At 45.4% G+C, this 22,263-nt stretch overlaps 1 protein-coding gene across 2 annotated transcripts; it reads left to right on the forward strand.

Moving 5' to 3' along the window:
- The first annotated feature begins 1,050 nt into the window (after positions 1-1,050).
- Positions 1,051-8,258, forward strand: ZG16 (zymogen granule protein 16). Of its 2 annotated transcripts, XM_083469270.1 has the most exons (5): positions 1,051-1,811; positions 2,269-2,671; positions 5,120-5,175; positions 5,311-5,443; positions 7,647-8,258. In XM_083469270.1, exons 3-5 carry the CDS (start codon positions 5,121-5,123, stop codon positions 7,966-7,968), a joined length of 510 nt encoding a protein of 169 aa, XP_083325396.1. In that variant the 5' UTR covers positions 1,051-1,811; positions 2,269-2,671; position 5,120; the 3' UTR covers positions 7,969-8,258. The 2 variants fall into 2 exon arrangements, with proteins under 2 accessions (XP_083325396.1, XP_083325395.1); XM_083469269.1 differs by having other exon boundaries at positions 1,051-2,671.
- Positions 8,259-22,263: the final 14,005 nt, after the last annotated feature.

Here is a 22,263-nt window from a genome sequence, read left to right on the forward strand (position 1 = left end):
CACTGGGTTCCTTGATTTTGTACCCATTTCCTCACACACACACACACCAACTCTTCAGATAGCAGACACCTATATTGTTATTACGTATCTTGTGTTTTTACTATTGTGATTTTGTGTTGCTAACTGCCCTGAGATCTATGGGTGTAGATTTAATAAACAACAATAATAAATACTCATGAAACTCTGAATACGTACGCCTTAAAGCCGGCGATGGGTGCATGCATCAAACCTGTGCTGAATTCAGCTAAAGCATGTTGCATGTTTGTGGCAGGGAACCAGAATCAGACAAGCCACTTCCTCCTCCTTGCCAAACCAGTGGCAAAGGTTGTGTTTGCCCCAAACTGGATCTCCTCCTTTCCTCCCACACACACTCACACAGATGGTCACCCATTGCTGTGACGTGGGGACAGGGTGGGGTGGCATCGGAAGGCCCTTGTCCTCTAACGCCCTCCGGACATTCCCATGTTTTCTCAGAACAGCATATGCCTGGGGTGGGCCAGGCCTGGCACCCAACCCCATCTTGGGCGAGGTCTGCCTGAATTGCTACTTTCCAGATGTCTCTGGCAATATTCTCAAAGGGCATTATCAGGGCACGGCCCCAGAACGGAGCGTGTCCCTCGTTCCTCATTGCTGTCAGGCACGCAGCTGCCTCTGCCTTCCTTCTCCACCATTTTGCTGCTTTGCGATGAAGCCACTAGGCCCATCTTAAACCCAGAGGCCGAGGAGCAGCCCTGTTAAGAGCTTTGAAGCTGAGAAAGGATGTGAACAGGAAGAGAAAGAAAACAGAGCACAAATCTTTTGGGATTTTCATTTTCTCCTTTGGTCAGTAGTAGGGTGGGCAGAAGGGGGTGTTCTGAAATGGCATGGATGCCAATCTTTTGACTACAGAAAAAACATTCCCTTCAAGTAGAGAGAGCAAGCATGCCGAGGATCTCACCCAACCTTCTCTCTGCTAATTATCTTTAAAAAATAAAAATAAATCCCACATGCTTTTTAGCGATTTACCTCAGGCTTCCTCCCGGCTCTCCACCCTCCCCTTCTAGGCTCACAACGACCCTGTCTTTCAACACACATCTCTTTAATCTTCCTCACAACAATAGTGTGAGGCGGTGACTGGTCCACGTTCATTTGGCGAGTTTCATGCCTGAGCAGGGATTTGAACTCGGGTCCCGGTCTCTCATTATAACCACTACACTAGGCTACACCACCCAACAGCAGGCAGACGCAGAGCCAGTGAAAGGCAGGGCCCAGGACCAATGGCAGGTGCAGCCAACTGGTTCTTGGGTTGTCCCCATCCCCATCTTTGCTGATGCCATGTCCCTAGCAGAGGAGTCATCCTCAGAGAATGATGTGCTTCTCCCTGAAGGGAACTACATGGAGGAAGAGGCAGGGCCAGGCCTTGCAGCATCCCAGCTGTCACCTCCCCCTATGGGGTGCCCAGATTCACAGGCAGAAGCTGAGACAAAGCAGACCTTTCTCTCCCCATAGTACGTCTTTCCTTGCTGTGCTCTGTGGTTAGAAGGGATCTGGAAATAGTGGTGACTCTGCGTTTGCTGTTTTACAGGTCTATTCCCGGAGAGCCAAAATGTCGGGAGAGGGAGAATGAGAGAGTCGTTCCTGTCAGGGTACAACCCAGAGAGTCTCGCCCAGACAAATCACTCCCCCCATGGGTTTCAGCTCCAAGTCTAGGCTAAATCCCTGGGCTGAGCCAGACTAGATCACTCTCAGGAGATTACCAACGGAGCATCCAGACTTGGAAATCAGGTGGAAATTCCACAATCACTGAAGTCATTCTGTTGTGGCACTTTCAGGTTTGAACCTTCCATAACATCATTGGAGAAACTTCTTTTAGTGCGTTTTTTGACTTCCCACATTTGATTGGGAACAGCCTCTCAATGAAACCATGAGCAGAATCCAAGGCTGTTTGCATATAATTCTTTGATACGTATGAAGAGGAAGGTCTAACTTCCTGATAGTATGGATTGGTTTCATATATTGGGTTCTCTTAAGACTGGGAAACAGATGGCAGCCAAGAACCAAGGTGCTGCTTTATTAATAGGAACAAAAATGAAATCTTCTTCAAAGATGTCAACACAACGTGTCCATCTTTTTACCTGCCTGTGCCATTTCTCCTCTGGATTAAGGCATGTGTAAAAGAAGGAACTGAACACACGAGTTCTATCAGCACCTTCTTTTTTGGGTTTTTCAAGCACCAGATATTTCAAATAAAAACCAATGATTGTGCCATTTAAATATTCTTCGTTTAAGCGCTGAAGATCTTCACTGGCCACACAGCTGCAGTAACGTGAAGACCAAAGTTCCCTCCATTTTCCAAAGGTGGCCAGGATACATCAGGGTACATCAGGGCTGTTTCCCTTCCATCTTTGGGGCTCCAGGATTCCCCGCATCCCTCACTAGGCCCCAGCGCAGCAGGTGGCTGCCGTGGGCCATTAAAGGGAGGGCCCGTTTGTTTGGGTCCCTCCCAGGAAAATGCCAACTGAAGTGTTTTATAATAGATGGATGGTGTTTGCCCAGCAGGCAGGTTCCCAAGATAAGGTGGCGCCATATCGTACTTCACGGACAGTATAAAACATGAAGCTCCCCTTTGGCCGATTCTGCAGAGCTCAGGCACAGAGCACCCAGCCCACCCAAGGACTGCGCAGGCTGCAAGGTAAGTCGGGGGCTGAGCACAACCCTTTCCGCAAATAATTATTTATTGCATTTGTATCCCACTTTTTCTTGCAGCGGCTGAAGCTGGCATAAAACATGCCTCTCCCCCTCCACATTTTAGCCTCACAACAGATCTTTTGTGTGTGGTTTTTTTTTTAAGGGGAGGGGGTGCTTCTAGTGGACCCTGTTTTCCAGGAGGCTCCGAAGAGGTCTTCTATGAGAACAAGGTCTTTCTATGGAAACTTGGAGATCTCTCTTCAAGGCTGCCTGGGGTTGACTGTTTGCTTTAAGGGATTTGGACCCCCTGAGTTTTTCAAGACCTGCTGGATAGCTCAGTTGGTTAGAGCATGGTGCTGGTAATACCAAGGTTGCAGGTTTGATCCCAGTAAGGGACAGCTTCATCTTTTTGCATTGCAGGGGGTTGGACTAGATGATGATGATGATTTTATTTGTACCCTGCCCTCCCCGGTCAGAGCCAGGCTCAGGGCAGCTAACATCATAAAACTAACACAGTATACAAAGAACATAAGAGCATAAAAAGATGATTCCAACTCTTATAATTCTGTGATTAAGCTGGCTGGCAAGCTGTTTGGTATGTGGCCCTCCAGATGTTGCTTGACTCCAAACTCTTAAGAACTCCATCTAGCACAGTGGTGGCTCTCCAGCTGTTTTGGGACTACAATTCCCATCATCCCTGACCACTGGTCCTGTTAGCTAGGGATTATGGGAGTTGTAGTCCCAAAACAGCTGGCAGTCCAAGTTTGGCCATCACTGGAGCATGACCAGTGGTGAGAGAGAATGGGAGCTGGAGTCTCCCAACACCTGACTCTCCACTAGTTCACAGAACTAGGGTTGCCAGCATGGGATTTGAGCCAGGACAACTTTCCAGAGGCCACGCTCCAGAAAAATGGTTTAAAAGCTGCAAATTAAGAGGTATTAATAAAGAGAGAGGAGAGCAGACCACTGGCTTAACCACGTCAACATATGCACAGCCTGGACTGAGCACTGTTAACATGGTTCTTAATCAGAAGCCGTTACCACTCATTGCAAGCTTGTTGCGGTTATTCAAGGGCGAATGCAAGTCACTCTGCACATGCTCAAAAGCACTCCCTCTTTACGTTTTTGCAGGGCTGAGAACAGAGCTATGCTTGGTTAATTTGGTTCAAATTATGCTTTGGTTTGATTTCCAATGGAAGCTCAACTTTGCACAAATCATGGCAAAGTCCATGTAGCACAGAGCCTTCATGGAGTCGGCTGTCCTGATCCTATTACAGGAACTCCCTTTTAAAAGAAATAGATGTAAAGCTGGCTTGGGTATCAGGTTTGATAGTGTAATGAAGCAGTGCTCTGGCAGGTGTGTCTCAGACCTCTTTGGAACACCTGCTATTTCATAACTGAGGGATGGGTCACAACTTACAGCATCTGCTTTGCACAGAGAAGGTCACGGGTTCGATTCCTGGCATCTCCAAGTAGGGATAGGAATGGTTTCTGCCTGAAACTCTGGAAAGCTGCCGCCAATTCAGACAGCATAGACAGTAATGAGCTAGATAAGAGTTTCCCCAAACTTAGGTCTCTAGCTGTTTTTGGACTACAACTCCCACCATCCCTAGCTAGCAGGACAGGGATGATGGGAACTGTAGTCCAAAAGCAGCTGGAGACCCAAGTCCTTCTTTGAGAAACCTGAGCTAGATGGACCAATGGACTAAGGTAGCTTCTTGTATCCAAAGTGAGTGGGTAGGCTTTGGTTGGAGAGGCCTGTTGAAGTGAGGGACATGAGGCAGGAGTTGGTAATGCAGGTGAGCTGCACACAGGTGAGCTGAAAGCAAGCTGCCGGCCAGCCCTGTGGAGCCTCCTTTTATTGAGACAAATATGCAAACCAAGCAGATACATTTTGGGTTGTGACCTTTACACATCTTCCGGTCCCGAGATCCTGGGGTGGTACAAAGTTATTTTGGCACCTGTTTCTACCGCGTCATTTTCTCCTTGCACAGTGTATGACGAAGGAGACAAAGGTCTCAGACAGGACACGGCAAACTGCTGAGACTGCAAAAGGTTAGACAGAGGCAACGATGTTAAGACAGCCGTGGCTTTGTCTGTGAGGGGGGTGTGTGCTCCGCACCCCAAGGTCACGCGTGCAGGCAGGCTGAGGCTGCCTGTGGGTGGGGAGTGTGCTCCCTCCGGACCTCACTCCCCGATCATCCCTACACCTGTCTTCAAATCCCTTCTCAGCATTCAAATTCAGTGGGTGACCTGGGCCAATTCACCTATTCCCACCATCTCCTACCTCCCAGGGCGGTTTGTGAAGGATAAAATTAGAGGAACGGGACCAGGATGTGTATGACAGTTTGAAACGGATGTGGGAGGGCAGGGAGGATAGAATAAACATGTAAAAGTACTGAAATCAATGTGTTGATTTTTTTTTTTAAAACCGCAACACTCTCTTTTCTAGGATGTTTTGGTTCACTCTCCTTGCTTTGCTCTGTTGCGGCATCACCATCAACACAGGTAAATCCCAAGGGGGGCCGGACGGGGCGGGGAGGGAGGTGTCACTGTCCCCCAGGCCGTGCTGCTGTCCAAGGGCAGGACTAGGTTGCTGTGCTGAAGCTCATCTGCTCTGTGTCGCTTTGGGTCTTATTCCAGCTCAGCCACGTTCTTCTTCCTATTCTGGCGAGTATGGCGGAGGTGGCGGGAAACGCTTCTCCCACTCTGGGAACCAGCTGGATGGGCCCATAACTGCCATTAGGATCCGGACGAACCGGTGGTACATCGTGGGGTAAGTGTTTGGAGGCTGGTGGGGATCTGGGAACAGGCCGTGGCTTGGCGGCTTGTAGGGTTTGGAGAAAAAGCGATGGGTGGACAGATTGACCTTAAAATAAGGTAAACCCTATCTTTGCAGGGAAATTTAGGGTGGTCTTCGGAAAGTCTTTTCACTTCCACACATCCTGTATATCCAAGACCTCAATAAAATTTGCAGGGAGGTTAGATAAGCATTAATTCTGATTGTTTGCAGGGAGATTAGACAATCAAGCAATTCTTATCATATACTTTCCAGTACATTTCCCCATCACTTTACCTTACTGCAAATAGTCCAGGATTTTGGGGGGGAAGGGGGAGGGGGTTTGTTGCGCAAGAGCTCCTGGGCGTTGTGGGAGGGGTTGGGTTAGATGACCCTTGGGGTCCCTTCCAACTCTACAATGCTATGGTTCTGTGGCATCTTTTGAGAGGAAGGGCAGGATAGAAGCCTAATAAGAAATTGAAAAATAAAACAAAAACGACTTTAGTTTTCCAGCATGCCGCTGAATTTCGCCTGCAAAACAGCAGCAGTCTGGAAGTGCCATCTGTTCCTTTTGTAGGACAGAGAGCACTGAAGATATGTTTGTGTGTAGAGTGAAACAGTTTTGCTGTGTTTCTAGCCATTTTAATGTGTGCATATCTTAACCCTCAATTGTGAAAGTGACTTTAAGCCTCATATCTGAATATGCTTGTTTGCCAAATTGATCCCAGCAGCAAAACCATTTCAGAGCAATCAAAGGCTCCATGGCGAAATGAAAATGGAGAACTCGCTTTCCTTATACAGTGGTGCCCCACAAGACGAATGCCTCGCAAGACGGAAAATTCGCTAGACGAAAGAGTTTTCCGTTTTCTAGGTGCTTCGCAAAACGAATTTCCTATGGGCTTGCTTCGCAAGACGACAATGTCTTGCGAGTTCCTGCTGGTTTTTTTTCCTCCCCCCCCCCTTTTTCTAAGCCGCTAAGCCGCTTATCAGATCAGCAGATAAGCTGCTAAAAGCCGCTAATAGCAGCTAATAGCGCTAATCCGTCAATGGGCTTGCTTCGCAAGACGAAAAAACCGCTAGACGAAGAGAATCACAGAACGGATTCTTTTCGTCTTGCGAGGCACCACTGTATTGAACACTTGAGGTCCAAGAGTCCAGTGCAGAACTCTGAACCAGATTCTAATACTGGGGTCGCTCTTGTTTGAAATTGGCTACTCACTCGTTTGCTATCCCTCGTTTGTTTTCTACAGCGTCGTCAAATGCAGGACCCTGCCCCAAAGAGCTTTCAACCTAAATTCTTCTATTTCTGTCACATGCTTGATGCCTCGTTGGATAAAACTAGCCAGAGAACATGTTCTGCTTTGGAGAGCTTGATAGTCGGAGAGGAGGAGTTGTATCATTTATTGCAACTTACCTTTCTTCTTCTGTCTTCTTCTTCTTTGGCAATAACTCGTAGCCGAATAAGATTGTCTTCCATAAACACAGTTTTAACAATGAGTCCGTAAGTGACTGTGGAGGCCAATTCTGGACCCACATGTCCTTCCACAGTGGGGACATTGCTTCCCAGGATTTGCCAAGCGTGCCTTCCTCTTGGCACATTTCTCCCTTGCATCCTATGTTCGAGTGTCTTCAAAGCCCATGACACCTTTGGTGAAGGCTGTTCTCCAACTGGAGCGCTCACAGGCCAGTGTTTCCCAGTTGTCGGTGTTTATACTACATTTTTTAAAATTTGCCTTGAGACAGTCTTTAAACCTCTTTTGTTGACCACCAGCATTATGCTTTCCATTTTTAAGTTCGGAATAGAGTAGTTGCTTTGGAAGACGATCATCAGGCATTCACACAACATGACCAAGTGTTTCCTGGGTCAAGGGCCACATTTCTCAGCAACAAATTAGGAATATTGGGGGGGGGAATAGGGGGTGTCCTTGCAATCGGCAGCGCAATTATGTGAATTGCGCAAGGCAAATGAGTAACAAATGTGAATTGGTTGTGCCAAAAGAAATGATAACATGGAAAGGCTGTAGAGAACTTCTAGATCCTTTGGGATGGAAAGGGGTGTACAGGAATCAAGAGCAAACTTAGGCACCAATGAGACCTTCTGTTTTAAGGGGCATAAGCGTGGCTAACTCTGCACTGGGCTGTTGGCCTATCAGGGAAGAGAGAAGATGGCCTAAGAAGTCTGTCTTTTACCTTATTCCAGTCTCCAGGTCCGTTACGGCAAGGAGTGGAGCAACTACGTGGGGGGTTCTTCTGGCGACCTGGAGGAAATCTTCCTGCACCCTGGCGAGTCCATCATCCAAGTCTCCGGGAAATACAAAAGCTACGTCCGCAAACTTGTGTTCGTCACCGACAAGGGGCGCTACTTCCCTTTTGGGAAGGACACAGGCACCAGCTTCAACGCAGCTCCTCTCTTCCCAAACACCGTCCTGCGTTACTTCAGTGGCAGCTCTGGTTCGGTCATTGACGCCATCGGTTTCCACTGGGACTACTACCCCAGTGACTGCCCCTCTTGTGGAAAGTGAGGGAGCACAGCAGGGAGAGACTAGCTGATCAATGGGGCAGGGAACAGGGACAGCTCAGGGCCCATGTCTTTCCACCCAAATCTCGGGGATTTTCTTTCCCCTTACCGACTGATTATTCGTGAGGCAAATAATTTTCCAGCACATTTTCTCTCACCTCTTTTGTTAACTCTGTTGAACCAACGCCTACCTCAACCCTGCCCCATGTTTTCAGAGCTTCCTCTCCTGTCAAACAGCTAGCGCAGCACTGCTGTCGATCGGCATCGAGCAATAAAAAAGCAAATTTGAAAAAAGGGATTGTGGATCTCTTTATTTGTTGTCGGTCTTGAACGTGACATCATCACGGCGGTGTGACATCATCACTGCGACTTAGACAGAGGTCTGAGGTTCTGTTTTAGAGCAAGCTCTACACAAATCCAGAGTGAAGTCCCTAAGATAGTTGGGTGGCATCTTTTATGCCTCCTTCTGGCAACTCCTTCAGCCAAGCTGGTGCCAAATGTATTGCTCTGCTTTCCTTTGGACCACATCAGCAAGACCGGGGGGGCGGGTCTTCTTGTCTGAGCAGCCCAGGACCTCCCTACACACAGCCCAGCATTGCACCCCAGAGGGGAGTCACTTTAGTGCTGCTAACACCCCCCAGAGGCGCACTCCATTGTCTCTCGAGACAGATGGGTGCCATCATAACAATTATTACTAATATTCACTCCCCTAAAATGATGGTGATTGTTATTATTATTCGAATAACCATCATTAATACTGATCTAGCACCAGAATATTCAAAGCACATCACACACACACATAACCCTGCCGATTCTTATATCAAAGCTATATGAGCAGAATCATTTACTGGTTGACCTTAGAGGGTTGTTGTATGGATTGCTGAGAGGTGCTTGGAACACTCTGATGCTGTCTAAATGGTGGTGGTGGTGATGATATATCTGGTAAAAATATAGGGAAGTGAATATGTGATGGCAGGGAGAAGGGAGAATTGTCAGGAAAGAGCAAATCTGTACAGGCCGCAAATGTCATCTGCAGCCTGGCCTGCTTACATACAGGTAGGATAATGTGTTGGTGAAATCCTGAGGTCGTAGAGTGGATTGTACTGCTGCAGTCAAGGAGGCAATTTTGGAATGTTCCATGAGAACTACCCAAAACTCTTGGTTTTTTTATTTAAAGAACAAACTATCTCACAAGAGTGAGAAACGGGCCTCTCTTTCTCAAGCCTGTTTTCTTGTTAAAGGGAGGCTTTGTTTATATTAAATTCAGAAGAGCATGAACAAAATGTGATTTCCCGTGTTTAGTCTGAAGTGATCCTGCAGCCTCAGAACTCTTATCGTCTCATTCAGCTGCCGGCGAAAACGAGACCTTGAAGATCTGACTGTTGACTGGAAGTGCAGGATTCAAGGTCGCCTTACCCTTTTAGAATTGCACCTGGATTCAGCTGTAAACAAGCCCAAGTTTTAAAATGGTAATACTTCAGCTTCTATTCTTACACGGCCCTCGCTGTAATCTCCCACATAAGGGACTTACCTAACCCTTGCCTGCATAGCTCCCACATAATTTGCTGGACCCAAAGCAATGCTTCTCCCACCCCGCTTTTATAGTTATATATCGTAATAGCTCAAGAAATTAATTGCACATTAGGTAAGGTGGGCAGACTGAGAAAACCTTTGCAAAAGAAGGGGCTTAAAGAGGGAGAGTTGAAGGAAGAAAATGGAACTGTTGGGTGAACAAAGAAGAATGACAGTCCCAACTGCTGCTTCCTGGCAGGGCTCTTGGGCGTTTAACAAATTTATGGCAAACAGAAATTCAGCTGGAAAATTTCTCACTGTCTCTGAATGCTGCTGCCGAGAGAGAGAGAGAGAGAGAGAGAGAGAGAGAGAGAGAGAGAGAGAGAGAGAGCCCTCCAGGTTTTACTTCCTGGACTTCTGCTTGTCTTGGAGTTCAAAGAGCCACTGTGGGCACAGGGATCAGAGTATCAGATGAGGTCTAGTGAGATCCAGGTTCGGGTCTCTACTCAGCTGTTAAAGTCAGTCACTTCCTCGCAACCTAGCCTTCCTCACAAGGTTGTTGGGGATCCAAAAAAGAGGGAGCCATTTCTGCTGCCCTAGAGAAAAGGTAGGGCACAGATACTAAATGCCCATGAGCCCTACTGCCAGGAGTGGGCATTGCTCTCTCAACCCCAACAGAAAAAGGGAAATGACTGTAGACAAAGGCTCAAGTCCAGGGGTGGGAAACAGCAAGTGCAGATGCTTATTTGCACCAGTTTCTGCTCCGTCAGGGCTGGCTTAAGACGTTTTGCAGCCTGAGGCATGATGAGCCATTCCCACCCGCCACCCCTGAGGCTGACTAGTGGGCAACTGAATCTTGCTTTGGTCACATTCCCACATTCATTGGGAACTCTGGGAACTGTAGCTGTGGGAGGGCAGTAGAGGTCTCCTAGCCACGCTCAGCACCCTTAACAAACTACAGTTCCCATAATTCTTTGGGGGCAAGATGGTGGCAGTGTTTTACACTTATCTTGGGAATGTGGCCTTTGTAAAGCAACCCCCTCCACTGCCCCTGAGGGCAACAAGCTAGCTTAGGTAGGGCAAGGCCGGGCAAGCTGCCCCCACAACTCCATCCTCCAGCACCTTCCTGCCACTGACTCCATGTACCCCCAGCATCTAATGGTAGGGCCGGCCCTGGCTCTGCTCACGTCTCAGAGTGCATCCTTTCAAAGAGGGAACACTCTCCCTCTTCTGTAAAGGCCTAGGAAAGGTTTTTGCTATTGGAAGGTTAATGCCCATCCGTAATACTGTAGTCTCTAGGTGTGGATGTTTGACGGGAAGAAATAAGAGGAGGCAACTTCTGTCTTTATTACCCTTCACACATGCACACACCATTTTGGGGTGTGCCTTCAGCCAAGCTTGTCCATTATGACTAGAACCAGGGTTTTTTTTCAGCCAGAACTCAATTCCGGCACCTCTCAGGTTGGTGCCATTGCCATTCTGAGAGAATGGGTTCCAGCACCTCTTTTTCTATAAAAATAGCACACAGGGCCGTTCCTCAAAACCTATCGCCCTGTTGGCCTTTTATTTAGATATTCCTTTCCAAGCTTTATGCTCAATATCTATTTAATAAGTTATTAGACAGGCTCCACACAAATTATATATTGTGTGAAGGACAAGCGGGCTTCGGAGAGGGATTCAGTAACAACAACCAGTGTTTTATGTTGAATCACATCATTAGAAAATACACCAAAAACAGTAAAAACAATTGTTTTGCAGCCTTTATTGATCTCTCTGCTGCTTTTGAGCCTGTTAATCACAGCAGATAGCGGGGGGGGGGGGGAACGTCTCAGTGCTAACATTGACCACAGACCCTACTCATTTGAGACTGTTCTGTGGCACAGAAATGAGGGTCAGAGTTGGTCTTAATGCTGGCTTGCCTGAGGCCTTTAAATCGACCGAAGGAGTGAAACAGAGCTGTATTTTCGCCCCTATGCTTTTTAATCTTTATATTAATGATGCAGTTCTTCACCTAGTCCATGTTCTCTGGCAATTTGATGTATGCAGATGACATAGGGCTCCTTTAAGTCTCCCACTTGGGACTTAAAAATCTATTGGTGGTTTTTAGTTCATATTATAAACAAGAAAGCCTCTCCGTAAACTATTCCAAGACTGAGCTGATGGTCTTTGGAAAACACAGCCCTAGATATAAATGGAGTTTGGGTCAACATGAATTAGAGCATTCTTGCTCCTTCAGATAGGGTTGCCATATGTCTAGAATTTTCCAGACATAGCCAGTAAACTCTGGGCGGAGATGGCTGAAATGTCCGGGAAAATCCAGATGTATGACAGGCCATGACGGTAGTGTAGATTTTGACTAATTTAATAAGAAATAGCTCAAAAACTATTTTTTAAAAATCTCAACTTTTGGCAAAACTAAAACAAAAACTTTTGAAATATGGCAACCCTACTTCATATATCTTGGAGTCCTTTTTAGTGAATCCTTGTCTTGGAAGTGGCATATTGAGGCAGTGAAATCCAAAGGACAGTAAAATGGTAATAAAGTGATCCCGCTGAAGGACCACACATATCTGCTATTTGGGTCCCTGAAGCACAGATTCACACAAAGCGGCAAAACGCTCTTGCAGGTTATTAACAGGATTTTTTATTTGAAGTGCATATGCAGAACAAAGGCACAGGGCGATCAGTACGCAACCTGTACACAGTAGTCAGGGTGCGCCCCTTTATATAGATTTGCAAAATAGAATACCACCTGATCTCTTGTAAGTCACCTGATTTCTTGTAAGTCACCTGATTTCTGGGAAATCGAAACTTATAGTAAGTTCCTATATTACCATATAAGGTCTTGGTCTTCTCTCCCTCCTTCCTGCAACCTCCCTCATCCTGGTGTGACAATAAATCCTTGTTCTTTATCTCTGTCTGCCCAGGCTAGACATTCTAACGAGGGGCCCATTTGCAATGTAACATTTAGGCATGTCCTTCAATAATAGAACAATTATATTGTAATATGCTCCTTCAACGCAAATATTGTGTGGAGCTGAAATTTGAGGTGAGGGTTAGAAATCGTTCAAAATAAATTTCTTAGGAGACTATTCTCCCTACCCAATGAAACATCAGCAGCACTTCTACGTACGGAAGCCGGATGGACAACGGTCAAGAAAAGAGTAGACTGCTCTCAATTCAACTACCTGGAAAGATTACTTCATTACCCTTCGAGCGATTTCCTGCCATGTGCTATATGGAACTGGGTGACAGTTATTGGTGGAAATCAAACATTCAACGTTGCCTGTATTATTATTCAGATTATTATTGAGATTTTGATGATGGACTCTACTGGACAGAATCCAGAAGGGACAAGTGGTTAAATCTTCTAAAAGTTCTCTGTGGTTTCCACTCTTAAAAACAGAGCATTTTAGAGCCATTTCTTGCTTGTTCCCTTAAGATTTTCCTTTATTGAGGTGTGTTTCCAAGCAATGCACTCAGCTGTGCTGGATGGGCCTTATAACAAGATTCCATACACAGATAGACTCTGTATATGCAGGCAACCGCAAATAGAAGACATTCTTCATTATGTGTTACATTGCCCATTATACACAGAACCTAGGAGACACCTTCTAAATCCCCGGTATGTTAGAGAAAGCAATCTCTCCTTGGCGGAGAGGGTTCTGTAGCTGCTGAGTGACTCGAACGCCTCAGTGACTCACAAAGTGGCCTATTTCATGCTGGTGGCAAGAAAGAATTGGACAAAATAGTAGTAAATTGTAAGGGAGATTCGGAGGTATAATTTGAAATACACTGTATATAGTCATTGGGGCTCCCCATTTATAGTCTCGCTTGCATTGCATGGTTCTGTGAGTTTAAACAGAGGGTTTGTTCTATATTTTTGTTGACTGTGTTGGTTTTGTCATGGCCTTCGGCTAGCACAGTAAACTTATTGAACTGAGCTGAAAAATATAACATGTTACAACAGTGATCGAGGCAAACCTCCAGCCGCAAGGACCACTCTTCCACACCAGCTCACCACAGATCTGCGTTCACCCAGTCCAGGCAAGGATGCACTACAGACCCCAAAGGCAGGTGCATTGTGGGATGATGCCACAGAGATCTTGTTTTTATTTTATTATTAAAAAGTAGCTAAAAGCATGAAAGGAGAAAGGCCCATGTTGAGCACCACCATAAAAAGCTCTCACATAATTTCAAGATAGGGATTTTCCTTTGGAAAGGTGTCCCAAACAAATCAGCTCCCGAACAATCAAAACCCAGAAGTGAGTGTTCCGGTTTTCGAACTATTTTCGAGCATCCGGCACAGCTTTCGCGGCTTTTGATTGGCTGCAGGAGCTTCCTGCAGCCAATCAGAAGCTGCGCTTTGGAAGTCGAATGGACTTCCAGAACGGATTCCGTTCAACTTCCAAGGTACGAATGTACTGCGATTTACAAATTCAAATAGCTTGCCCTAGAGACAAAGGAGTGGGTCTTTTCCTACCCCACCTGGCTGGGTACCTTGTTATCCAAGGAGGAAGAACAATAGGCTGGGGGGGGAGGGCTGTAAGAGAGTGTGCTGGGCTGATGCTGGAAGCTGGATACACAGAGGCACAACTTACTCTGTGGTGCACTTGGAGTTCCCCTGGAAACCTAATGGGGAAGCAAGATCTATTGGGATGTTAATGTTGTGACCCCCTCCACCCTCCAAAACCTCTGAAAGCCTGCTTTACAGAACAGTGGTACCTCAGCTTACATACGCTTCAGCTTACATACGCTTCAAGTTACAGACTCTGCTAACCCAGAAATAGTACCTCAGGTTAAGAACTTTGCTTCAGGATGAGAACAGAAATCGCACAGCGGCGGCGCAGCGTCAGTGGGAGGCCCCATTAGCTAAAATGGTGCTTCAGGTTAAGAACAGTTTCAGGTTAAGAACGGACCTCCAGAATGGATTAAGTTCTTAACCCGAAGTACCACTGTATCCAAAACTTCCAGACAGCTGCTTTCCAGTATCCACACTTACCTGGGAATAAGACCCATTGCATTTGTATTTATTTCATTTTCAAGAAAACATGAAGAGACAGAGAGGAGGTATGATAACCATCTTCAAATATCTAAAAGGCTGAGACGCGGAGGATGGAGCTTCATGAAACAGCATCCAGTTAAACCCCCATTTCCAAATTAAGACGCTTGATTAAGATGTGGGATGAGGGAGAAAACAGTTTGGTAGCATAAAAATAAACAAACAGCCTACACTCTGGAGTCTAAATAGCCTACACCAGACGATCTTAAAAGAGAAATCTCAAACTCACCGGTGAGCAAGACTAACCCATGGCGACAATTTTTTTTAAAGGGAAAATAGTCCCCATTTAAAACACTGTAGAATCAGAGCAGGTGGGGGATGTTGGGATAGAGGACCCCCCAATCTGGATATTGCCATGTGGGTTTGGGTAAACTGCAAGGGAAATGGCACAGCTCAACAGGTAGGGCTCCAAAAACTGAACCACCTGGATAGCTCAGTTGGTTAGTGTGTGGTGCTGATAAAACCCAGGGTTGCAGGTTCAATCCCCGTACAGGACAGCGGCATCTTCCTGCACTGCAGGGGGAGGGACTAGATGACCCTTAGGGTCCCTTCCAAATCAACGATTCTATGATTCCATGACTGCTGAAGGAGAAGGGCCATTAGCAATCTTCCACTGCTCAGGAAGGCAGAAATTAAAAGTGTGACGTGGGAAAGGTTGCTACTTAGATAAGGCGGCCACTCACCTCTTCAAATTTAGCCTGTATTCCCATTGTGCATGGAAGATGCTTGAAATGGGAGAGATTGGTTTTCTGTGTGATGGGGAAGCCTGGCTATCCTTCGGGTTTGCTTTTTATTAGCTGAACCTGATTGCTCGCTTCTTTGCAGTCGCCCCCTGCTCTTGTCCCGTGAGTTTGTGCCTTGAAGGGGACCTCCAGAATCCCTCTCTCCTTCGGTGAGGGTCCTGACGACGATCAAAAGTTAATACCTGGTTGCAATGTGCAGCTTTAGCCTTCAGGTGGAGACATTTGGCTGCAAGAAGCCAGCTGCACCACAAGAGATCAGTGATTAATAAGAACCCAATACTTTTCTTAAATGGAAGGCAAAATCAGATGGAAACAGGGACGCTTGGCTTATCCGGAAGTGGAGAATGGTATGATAGAAAGAGGAATAATGACCGCAGGTTGCATCTGTGCCGTATATTTAAAGCACATCCCCACCACCCAAGAATCATGGGAACTGTAGTTTACTCCTACAGTTCCCAGCACCCTTAGCAAACTATAGCTCCCAGGAATCTTCTTTGAGGGGGAATATGCTTTAAATGTGTGGTGTGTATGCAACCGTGATCTCTGAACTCTTGTTCACTGGGAGAAATGTGGGATCTGATTTCTGTGTCATGAAGGGGCCGGGAGACAGATATGAAGGCTTCTAGGAAGGAAATATTGCCTAGTGGTTGGAGGGGATGGGCTGAGATATTTGGTGGTGGTGGGATGGTGTCATTTGTAGAAAGCGTGGAATAAATGACCAAGCATAAAAAAACCACTATGCATTTTACTTAAGAGTGGATGACTAGAGGATATTTAAGTGGTCATCTGCATAAATACATATATGGAGGTGCAGAACAATATTCCAAAAATGAGCTTCAGAGAATGCTCTACCTCTTGTCTTTGAGCAAGGAAAACCTGTGTCAGATTGGAGTGCCTTTATTCTTTTGTGTAGGAATAAATGGACACGACTCTGACATAAGTTTTGCTATATTCAGAAACCAGTGGGAGATGGTTTAAAACTCCCCGGATAATCTGTTGTTGACTTTAAGGTAGCCATACTGGGGGGAAAGAAACTTCAGTGTGAAACTGCTAATTTAACACTTCGCTTAGCATTGCTTTTTAATAAGAGGTGTTTGGTTTTTTTAAATGAGTTGTATAATTATAACTTGGAGAGATTATTTTCCACAGGGACATAAAACAGTGCCGTACTGGCTGCAGAAGAGCCTCAGACAATTTTTCCTTGAACTACAAAAGTCTGAAACAGCATAATATATATCACATAATGAGTTTTCTTTACTGAAAAAAATTTGAATGATTAATTCTCCCCCCAAAAAATGTATGTTATTAAAAATTGTGTGTGTATGAATTTGTCCTCTGAGCTCACAAAACAAGGAGATGCCCTTTTACAACCAAATGTCACTAAAGGAGACTTTATAGATTGAAACACATGTGTTACTCCTGGGCAGCTCTTTCTGTTTTTCATTGCTGTGGGGCAGCCAGCATTTGAAAGATATATTCAGCCAACACAGTTGTGATATTTTAGAATATATTCATGTGATACTATACACAGCTCGTGTACCCACATTTTAATTCTAGAATCAATGGCGATGGGAGGACCAGGGATTTCCCCCCTACATGGTCCACACACAATCTATATCTAGTGCACTCTTTTTTCTTTTTTTTCTTTTTTGCCCCTGAAAAGTGCTTCTTGAGAAATTGGTTTCAGTCCCAAAACGAAAGCTCATTGCAGATTAATTCTGCCTTGCCCTGCTACATTAGGCTTAGTGCATACACAGGCAAAGTGTCTCCATAAAGCCACATTAGATTGGTTATTACTGCATATTCTATAAGCCACAAACTCGTTCCTTGTAAAGCTGTAAGAACTCTTCATACCCATAAAAATACACGAGGCTTATTTAGTACCTTATTCTTTTGCAATAAATTTGTTAAGTTTTTAAGCTGCATCAAGATTCTTTGTTGTTTTCACTGCAACAGACCAGGAAGGCTAGTTAGTCCACTCAAGCAGCCTTCTCCAGCCCTTCTGATGTTTTGCACCACAGATCCCATGCTGAGACTGCGGCTGATGGGAGTTGTAGTTCAAACCATCAAGAGGGCACTGGTTGGCGAAAGCTGCTGTAGAAGACCTTCAAGCAGAAGACGTAATAAAAGTGGAAGCCAGTGGAGAGAACAGAAAAGAGAAACAGCACGATTGTAAAAAGGATGAAACAAGTGTACCAATTTGAAATATATTTACATAACATTTTATGCTTGTGTTTATATTTTAGAACAAAAGGTGCTCTTTCATTTATTTCTGGGGACATTATGGTCAGGCATATGATCCAATAAATACAGTTGCAGAAGTAGTCAAATACTTTTGCAAGGTTGTAACGATTTCGGTTCTGTTTCATTATTTTATACTGTACGCATATCAGTACAAACGTATGCCGATTTATAAAAGTCAACACTAGCATTTTTTGGGAAACCATGGAAATGACCTGTGAGAAGACTTCAAGTTATGGCTGGGTAATCCTGGGCCTGCCCTCAAAGCAGCCCAGGGTTGGCTACTGTTGTGAAAAGACAATGTCAGTCATTTTGGAGAATACATTAGGAGTCTACTTTGGCTTCTTGAAAACTCACTACCTGGCAGTGGAAGAAGACATGATCAGCAGTTCCCGAGTTCCTGGGCCAAAAACCAAGATTCAATAAACCGGCTCTGCTGATCTCATATTTAATTTCCTGTAGATCAGCTTTCCTGGCAGATTATAGGGAAAGTGATGAGAATCAGAAGGTAATATAAAGCTTTCTATAAATAATAAAGAGGAAGTATTATTATACTTGTATTGAGAACAGCTTGTGTGGAAATTGTACTGAGAACAACTAGCCTTTCTGCACAAGTAGTCTGAGGAACAACGGAGTCTGTAACACCTAGATTCCTCCCAATTCATTTATTTCTTTATTTTTCATGTGCAGCTCATCTTTCCTCCAATGAGCTCAGAGTTGCAGGCTTGGGCTTCCTTCACTCGGCAAATACCACAACGTTCTTGGGCAGCCATTACACAAAGAGTGATAGATTATGGATAACTGTAAGTTGTCCTTTTATATGTGCTTCTCTGGATAGAAACACCTGAAGTCTGTGAACCGCCTTGAGACCTTTGGGTGAAGGGCAGTATATAAATTTAATAAATGAATAAAATAAGAAATGAATAAAGCACGAGCCCTTCCGAAACGGTTAAGATTGGCTTAAAGCTCTCTGGCACCCTATTGCAACAAATCTACTTTTTTAAAAAAGATTTTTTGCAGTGTGGAAATGCAAATGAGATGAACGAAGGATTAAGTGGAAAAGGCGTAAACAAAACCCGCAAGCAAACACGGGTGAATGCTCATTGTCATGTAACCTCCCTGTAAACAAATCGGAACAAATGCTCAATGAAGTCTAGAAATCGGGAGTGGCTCAGTGATGAGGCATCTGATCAAGGCCTGTATTTTAAAATGAGCTTAAAGATATATTTGCAAATGTTTGTATGTTTCATGCCATGCAGAAACCAGCTGGCTAAGTACTTTGGCAGTTGTTTATCTTCCTGCTCTCCTGAACAAGGGCCTCCCTGATTTATAGCAGTAGCAGGAGACAAGTTTCTCAAAGTTGTAAAAGGGAATTACAGGCTGGGAGCAAATGTTACATTGACCCTACATATTACAGAGTACAATCAAGCTGCAAAAACACTAATTAAGAGTTGGTAAATAGTAAGATTTATTGTTTAACAGAAAATAATACCATGTGCCTCCGACTCTGACTCTCAGACTCTAGCCATATTTTCCTAAGGTTTAAGGTATACTGAGAGAGTTAAAGGGCAATACATTTTGGGGAGAGCTAATGGGAAAAGCAGCTGGCTGGGAAAGGAGGGTGTAAACTGAAGAGGCTTCTTTTGAAGCTGTTTTTACTGAGTTCCTTTTTTACTTTGCAAAGGCCTTTTCTTCTAAAAAGCTATGTTATGTATGAGATTTGTTGGCTTAATGTAATTATGCAAAGGATTTAGAAAGTAAGAAATGTTAGATTCTTATGTTAGATTCTTATTTCATTGATGGTGTGTGAGAATGTGAACCCAAGATCTCTGTTTAGATAGAATTTAATACCATGAGCCATTTGTTTTAGCCATTTGTTTTGGAATGCAGGGGCAACAGGGGCAAAAGGTGATCTGGTAATTAAGGTGCCTTGTCGAGGCAAATGTAAGATATATGGCTACTTGTCTGCCATTTATGGATAGAAGGAAATATAGCTCTTTGTCTCCCATAAAAGGTAATAGGAAATGGGTGTATCTTTTATGATTGGTTCAAGCAAACAGCCAATAGGAATTTCAACCAGGCTGATTGGACAGAGGCAGCCAACAGAGGAGCAAGGGGGCTGGGCTGAGGAAATATAAGTGCTGGCCATCAGGGTTGGAGGGGGCAGAGCTTTGGTAACCATATACCACTGTGCCTATCATTTGTCTGACAAATAAATTATTATTTTAATTTCTCTATTGCTGCATTGAATATTTCATTCCAGCTAAGCATTAACCACAAGCAGGGTGCTACAGTGATACAGCATCTGATTCACATGTCCCCAGCATCTCCCAGTAGGACTGGAAGAGATCCCTGTCTGAATCTCTGCTGGTCGGTGCAGATAATCCTGAGCTTAATGGCCTGGCTCAGTGAGAGGCAGCTTCTGGTCTGCTTCACTGCGTAAGCTTTGTGCAAGCAAATCGAGATGAATGCTGAATATCAAGGCATTCTGGAGAAGTCCATTACAGACAAGCAGCCATGGGGGAAGCCAGAAAAGATTAACCCAAGCACAGGACCTTGCGGCCAGCTGGGGGGGTTGGGCTTGCCCCAAACTGTGCCAGGAAACATTTCCAGCAGTGTGAATTTTTTGCAAACGTGTTAAAAGATTCATATGGAGCATAGATTATAAAAAACAACAATTGCCCACCGGGGGTTTGGATGGCACAAAGCTACCCTAAACTGCAGACAGTGCTAGAAGAACACGGACTCTTGGGAAGCTCTGCGTAGAAACACATTTATTTACCTATGAAAGGGTTGGGCAAGGGTTAATGCAGAGCACAGCTGGAATTGCCAGCTCCACCTAGAGATAGAACCTGTGGCAGAAAGGGCCATAGGACAAAAGCATTGTACAGGAACTCTTATTATTCTTTTGCAAATAGGTCTTTCCCCAAGGTGCTGTAACAAGCAACAAAGACTCCAGAGTTGGTTGGCTTGCTGATTTGCGGAGCCCTGTGGCGGCTTGGGAGGGAGTTTTAAGCTTCCTAGTCATATGGGGATTTATTCTCAAGAGCAGCTAGACTCAAGAAGCAGTGGCTTTGTGTGTGTGTGCACTTAAAAACTCTCTGTTGTTGGCTCATCAGACAGCTTTGAAGCTTCTCTGTCATTCTCAGTGCTCCCCAGCTGTAAATGTCAATGTGCATCTCCCACCAAAGTCTGGTTTATATTCCTGAAACTTCATTCCGTAAGAGAGAGAGATGTGACAAAATTTTCCCCAGATCAGGTGCAGCCCTGAATGGGTCAGAAGGATGTAGGTCCAGCAAGCGATCTGAGGCAGCGGGAGAAGATACAGACAGGCCAGGTCACTCATTGTGGATCCGTCTGGACTCTAGTACAAAACGAAGCTGTTCTGAGGCAAACCCCCGCAGAGAGATCAGCTAATGGGTGACTTGTTTTGAGGAGAGCTGTCTCAACCGAGGCTGACTGCATTAGTGATTTAAAATGCAGTTAGGGCATCCTTTTCTCAGTTTGGATCGAAGCTGGTTCAGGGATGAACACATCAAAACTCAGCATTGCATAAGAAACGACAGGATCAATTCAGGACAGGGAATAGATATGGATTGTGGCTAACATTGCCCACATCTACACCATACATTTGAATGCCACTGTAAATGGTCGTGGCTTCCCCCATATTCTGGGAGCTGTAGTTTGTTTTGGGTGCTGAAAGTTGCTAGGAGACCTTTATTTTCCTTATAATGCTAAAATTCCCAGAATTGGTTTAACAGTCAACCCTTCTTCCCAGGGAACTCTGGGAACTGTAGCTCTGTGCAGAGAATAGGGAGCCTCCTAACATCTCTCTCAGCACCCAAAACAAACTACATCTCCCATAATTCTTTGGGGGAAGCCAAGACTATTTGAAGTGGCATTGCAGTGCTTCAAATGTATGGTGTGTGTGGCCATTTTGTGTTCCCAAACCAGCAGTGGGAGCACATGGGAGCAAAGCGTGTCCTCCCTCAAAGAGGGCACGTGTTGCGGTGAGACCTGGAGGCTGAACTCCTGTGTTGTGGGTGGGTATATTGGACAAGCCACAACACCCAATTGGTAGGTCCCTCGTTGCTGGGTTTAATCTGGCCAATGGGGTGCAGTCTAAACAAATTTAGGGGCCTATTTGCCGATCGCATGGTTCGAATCCCCGCGGTGGGGTGTGCTCCCGTCGTTCAGTCCCAGCGCCTGCCAACCTAGCAGTTCGAAAGCACCCCCAGGTGCAAGTAGATAAATAGGGACTGCTTACCAGCGGGAAGGTAAACAGTGTTCTGTGTGCTGCGCTGGCTCGCCAGATGCAGCACGTGACCCGGAAGTGTCTGCGGACAGCGCTGGCTCCCAGCCTATAGAGTGAGATGAGCGCACAATCCTAGAGTCTGGCAAGACTGGCCCGTACGGGCAGGGGTACCTTTACCTTTACCTATATGCCTATGCACGTAACCCAAAGCTTCCTCTTTCGGCTCGTGCATCGGAACACCTGCCCACCTCTCCCTATATTTAGGGTATTTTGCGACTGACCTTGCTATGCCGTCGTGTGTCGTCTGTCGTTGGGACAGGAGCACAGCAGGAATTTTCCCCACTTGACTGATTGGCTGGTGCCATTTGGGTTTCGCCTGCCACATAGCAATTCATCACAACGTGTAAGGTTGCAGATAGGCACTGGTTCAGGTGATAGGGATGGGAGAACGGTCTCGCCATCCCTATGTTAAAGGAATCCAGGGGC

Source organism: Podarcis liolepis, assembly GCF_965112155.1.
Source record: "Podarcis liolepis genome assembly, chromosome: 13".
In the NCBI taxonomy this organism is placed as follows: Eukaryota; Metazoa; Chordata; class Lepidosauria; order Squamata; family Lacertidae; genus Podarcis; species Podarcis liolepis.

Excerpts from the sequence above, each read along its gene's own strand:
- ZG16 (XM_083469269.1), top strand. The coding sequence starts at position 5,121 with ATGTTTTGGTTCACTCTCCTTGCTTTGCTCTGTTGCGGCATCACCATC. Across the intron at positions 5,176-5,310 it reads CGGCATCACCATCAACACAG|CTCAGCCACGTTCTTCTTCC; the intron begins GTAAATCCCAAG and ends GTCTTATTCCAG. Across the intron at positions 5,444-7,646 it reads AACCGGTGGTACATCGTGGG|TCTCCAGGTCCGTTACGGCA; the intron begins GTAAGTGTTTGG and ends ACCTTATTCCAG.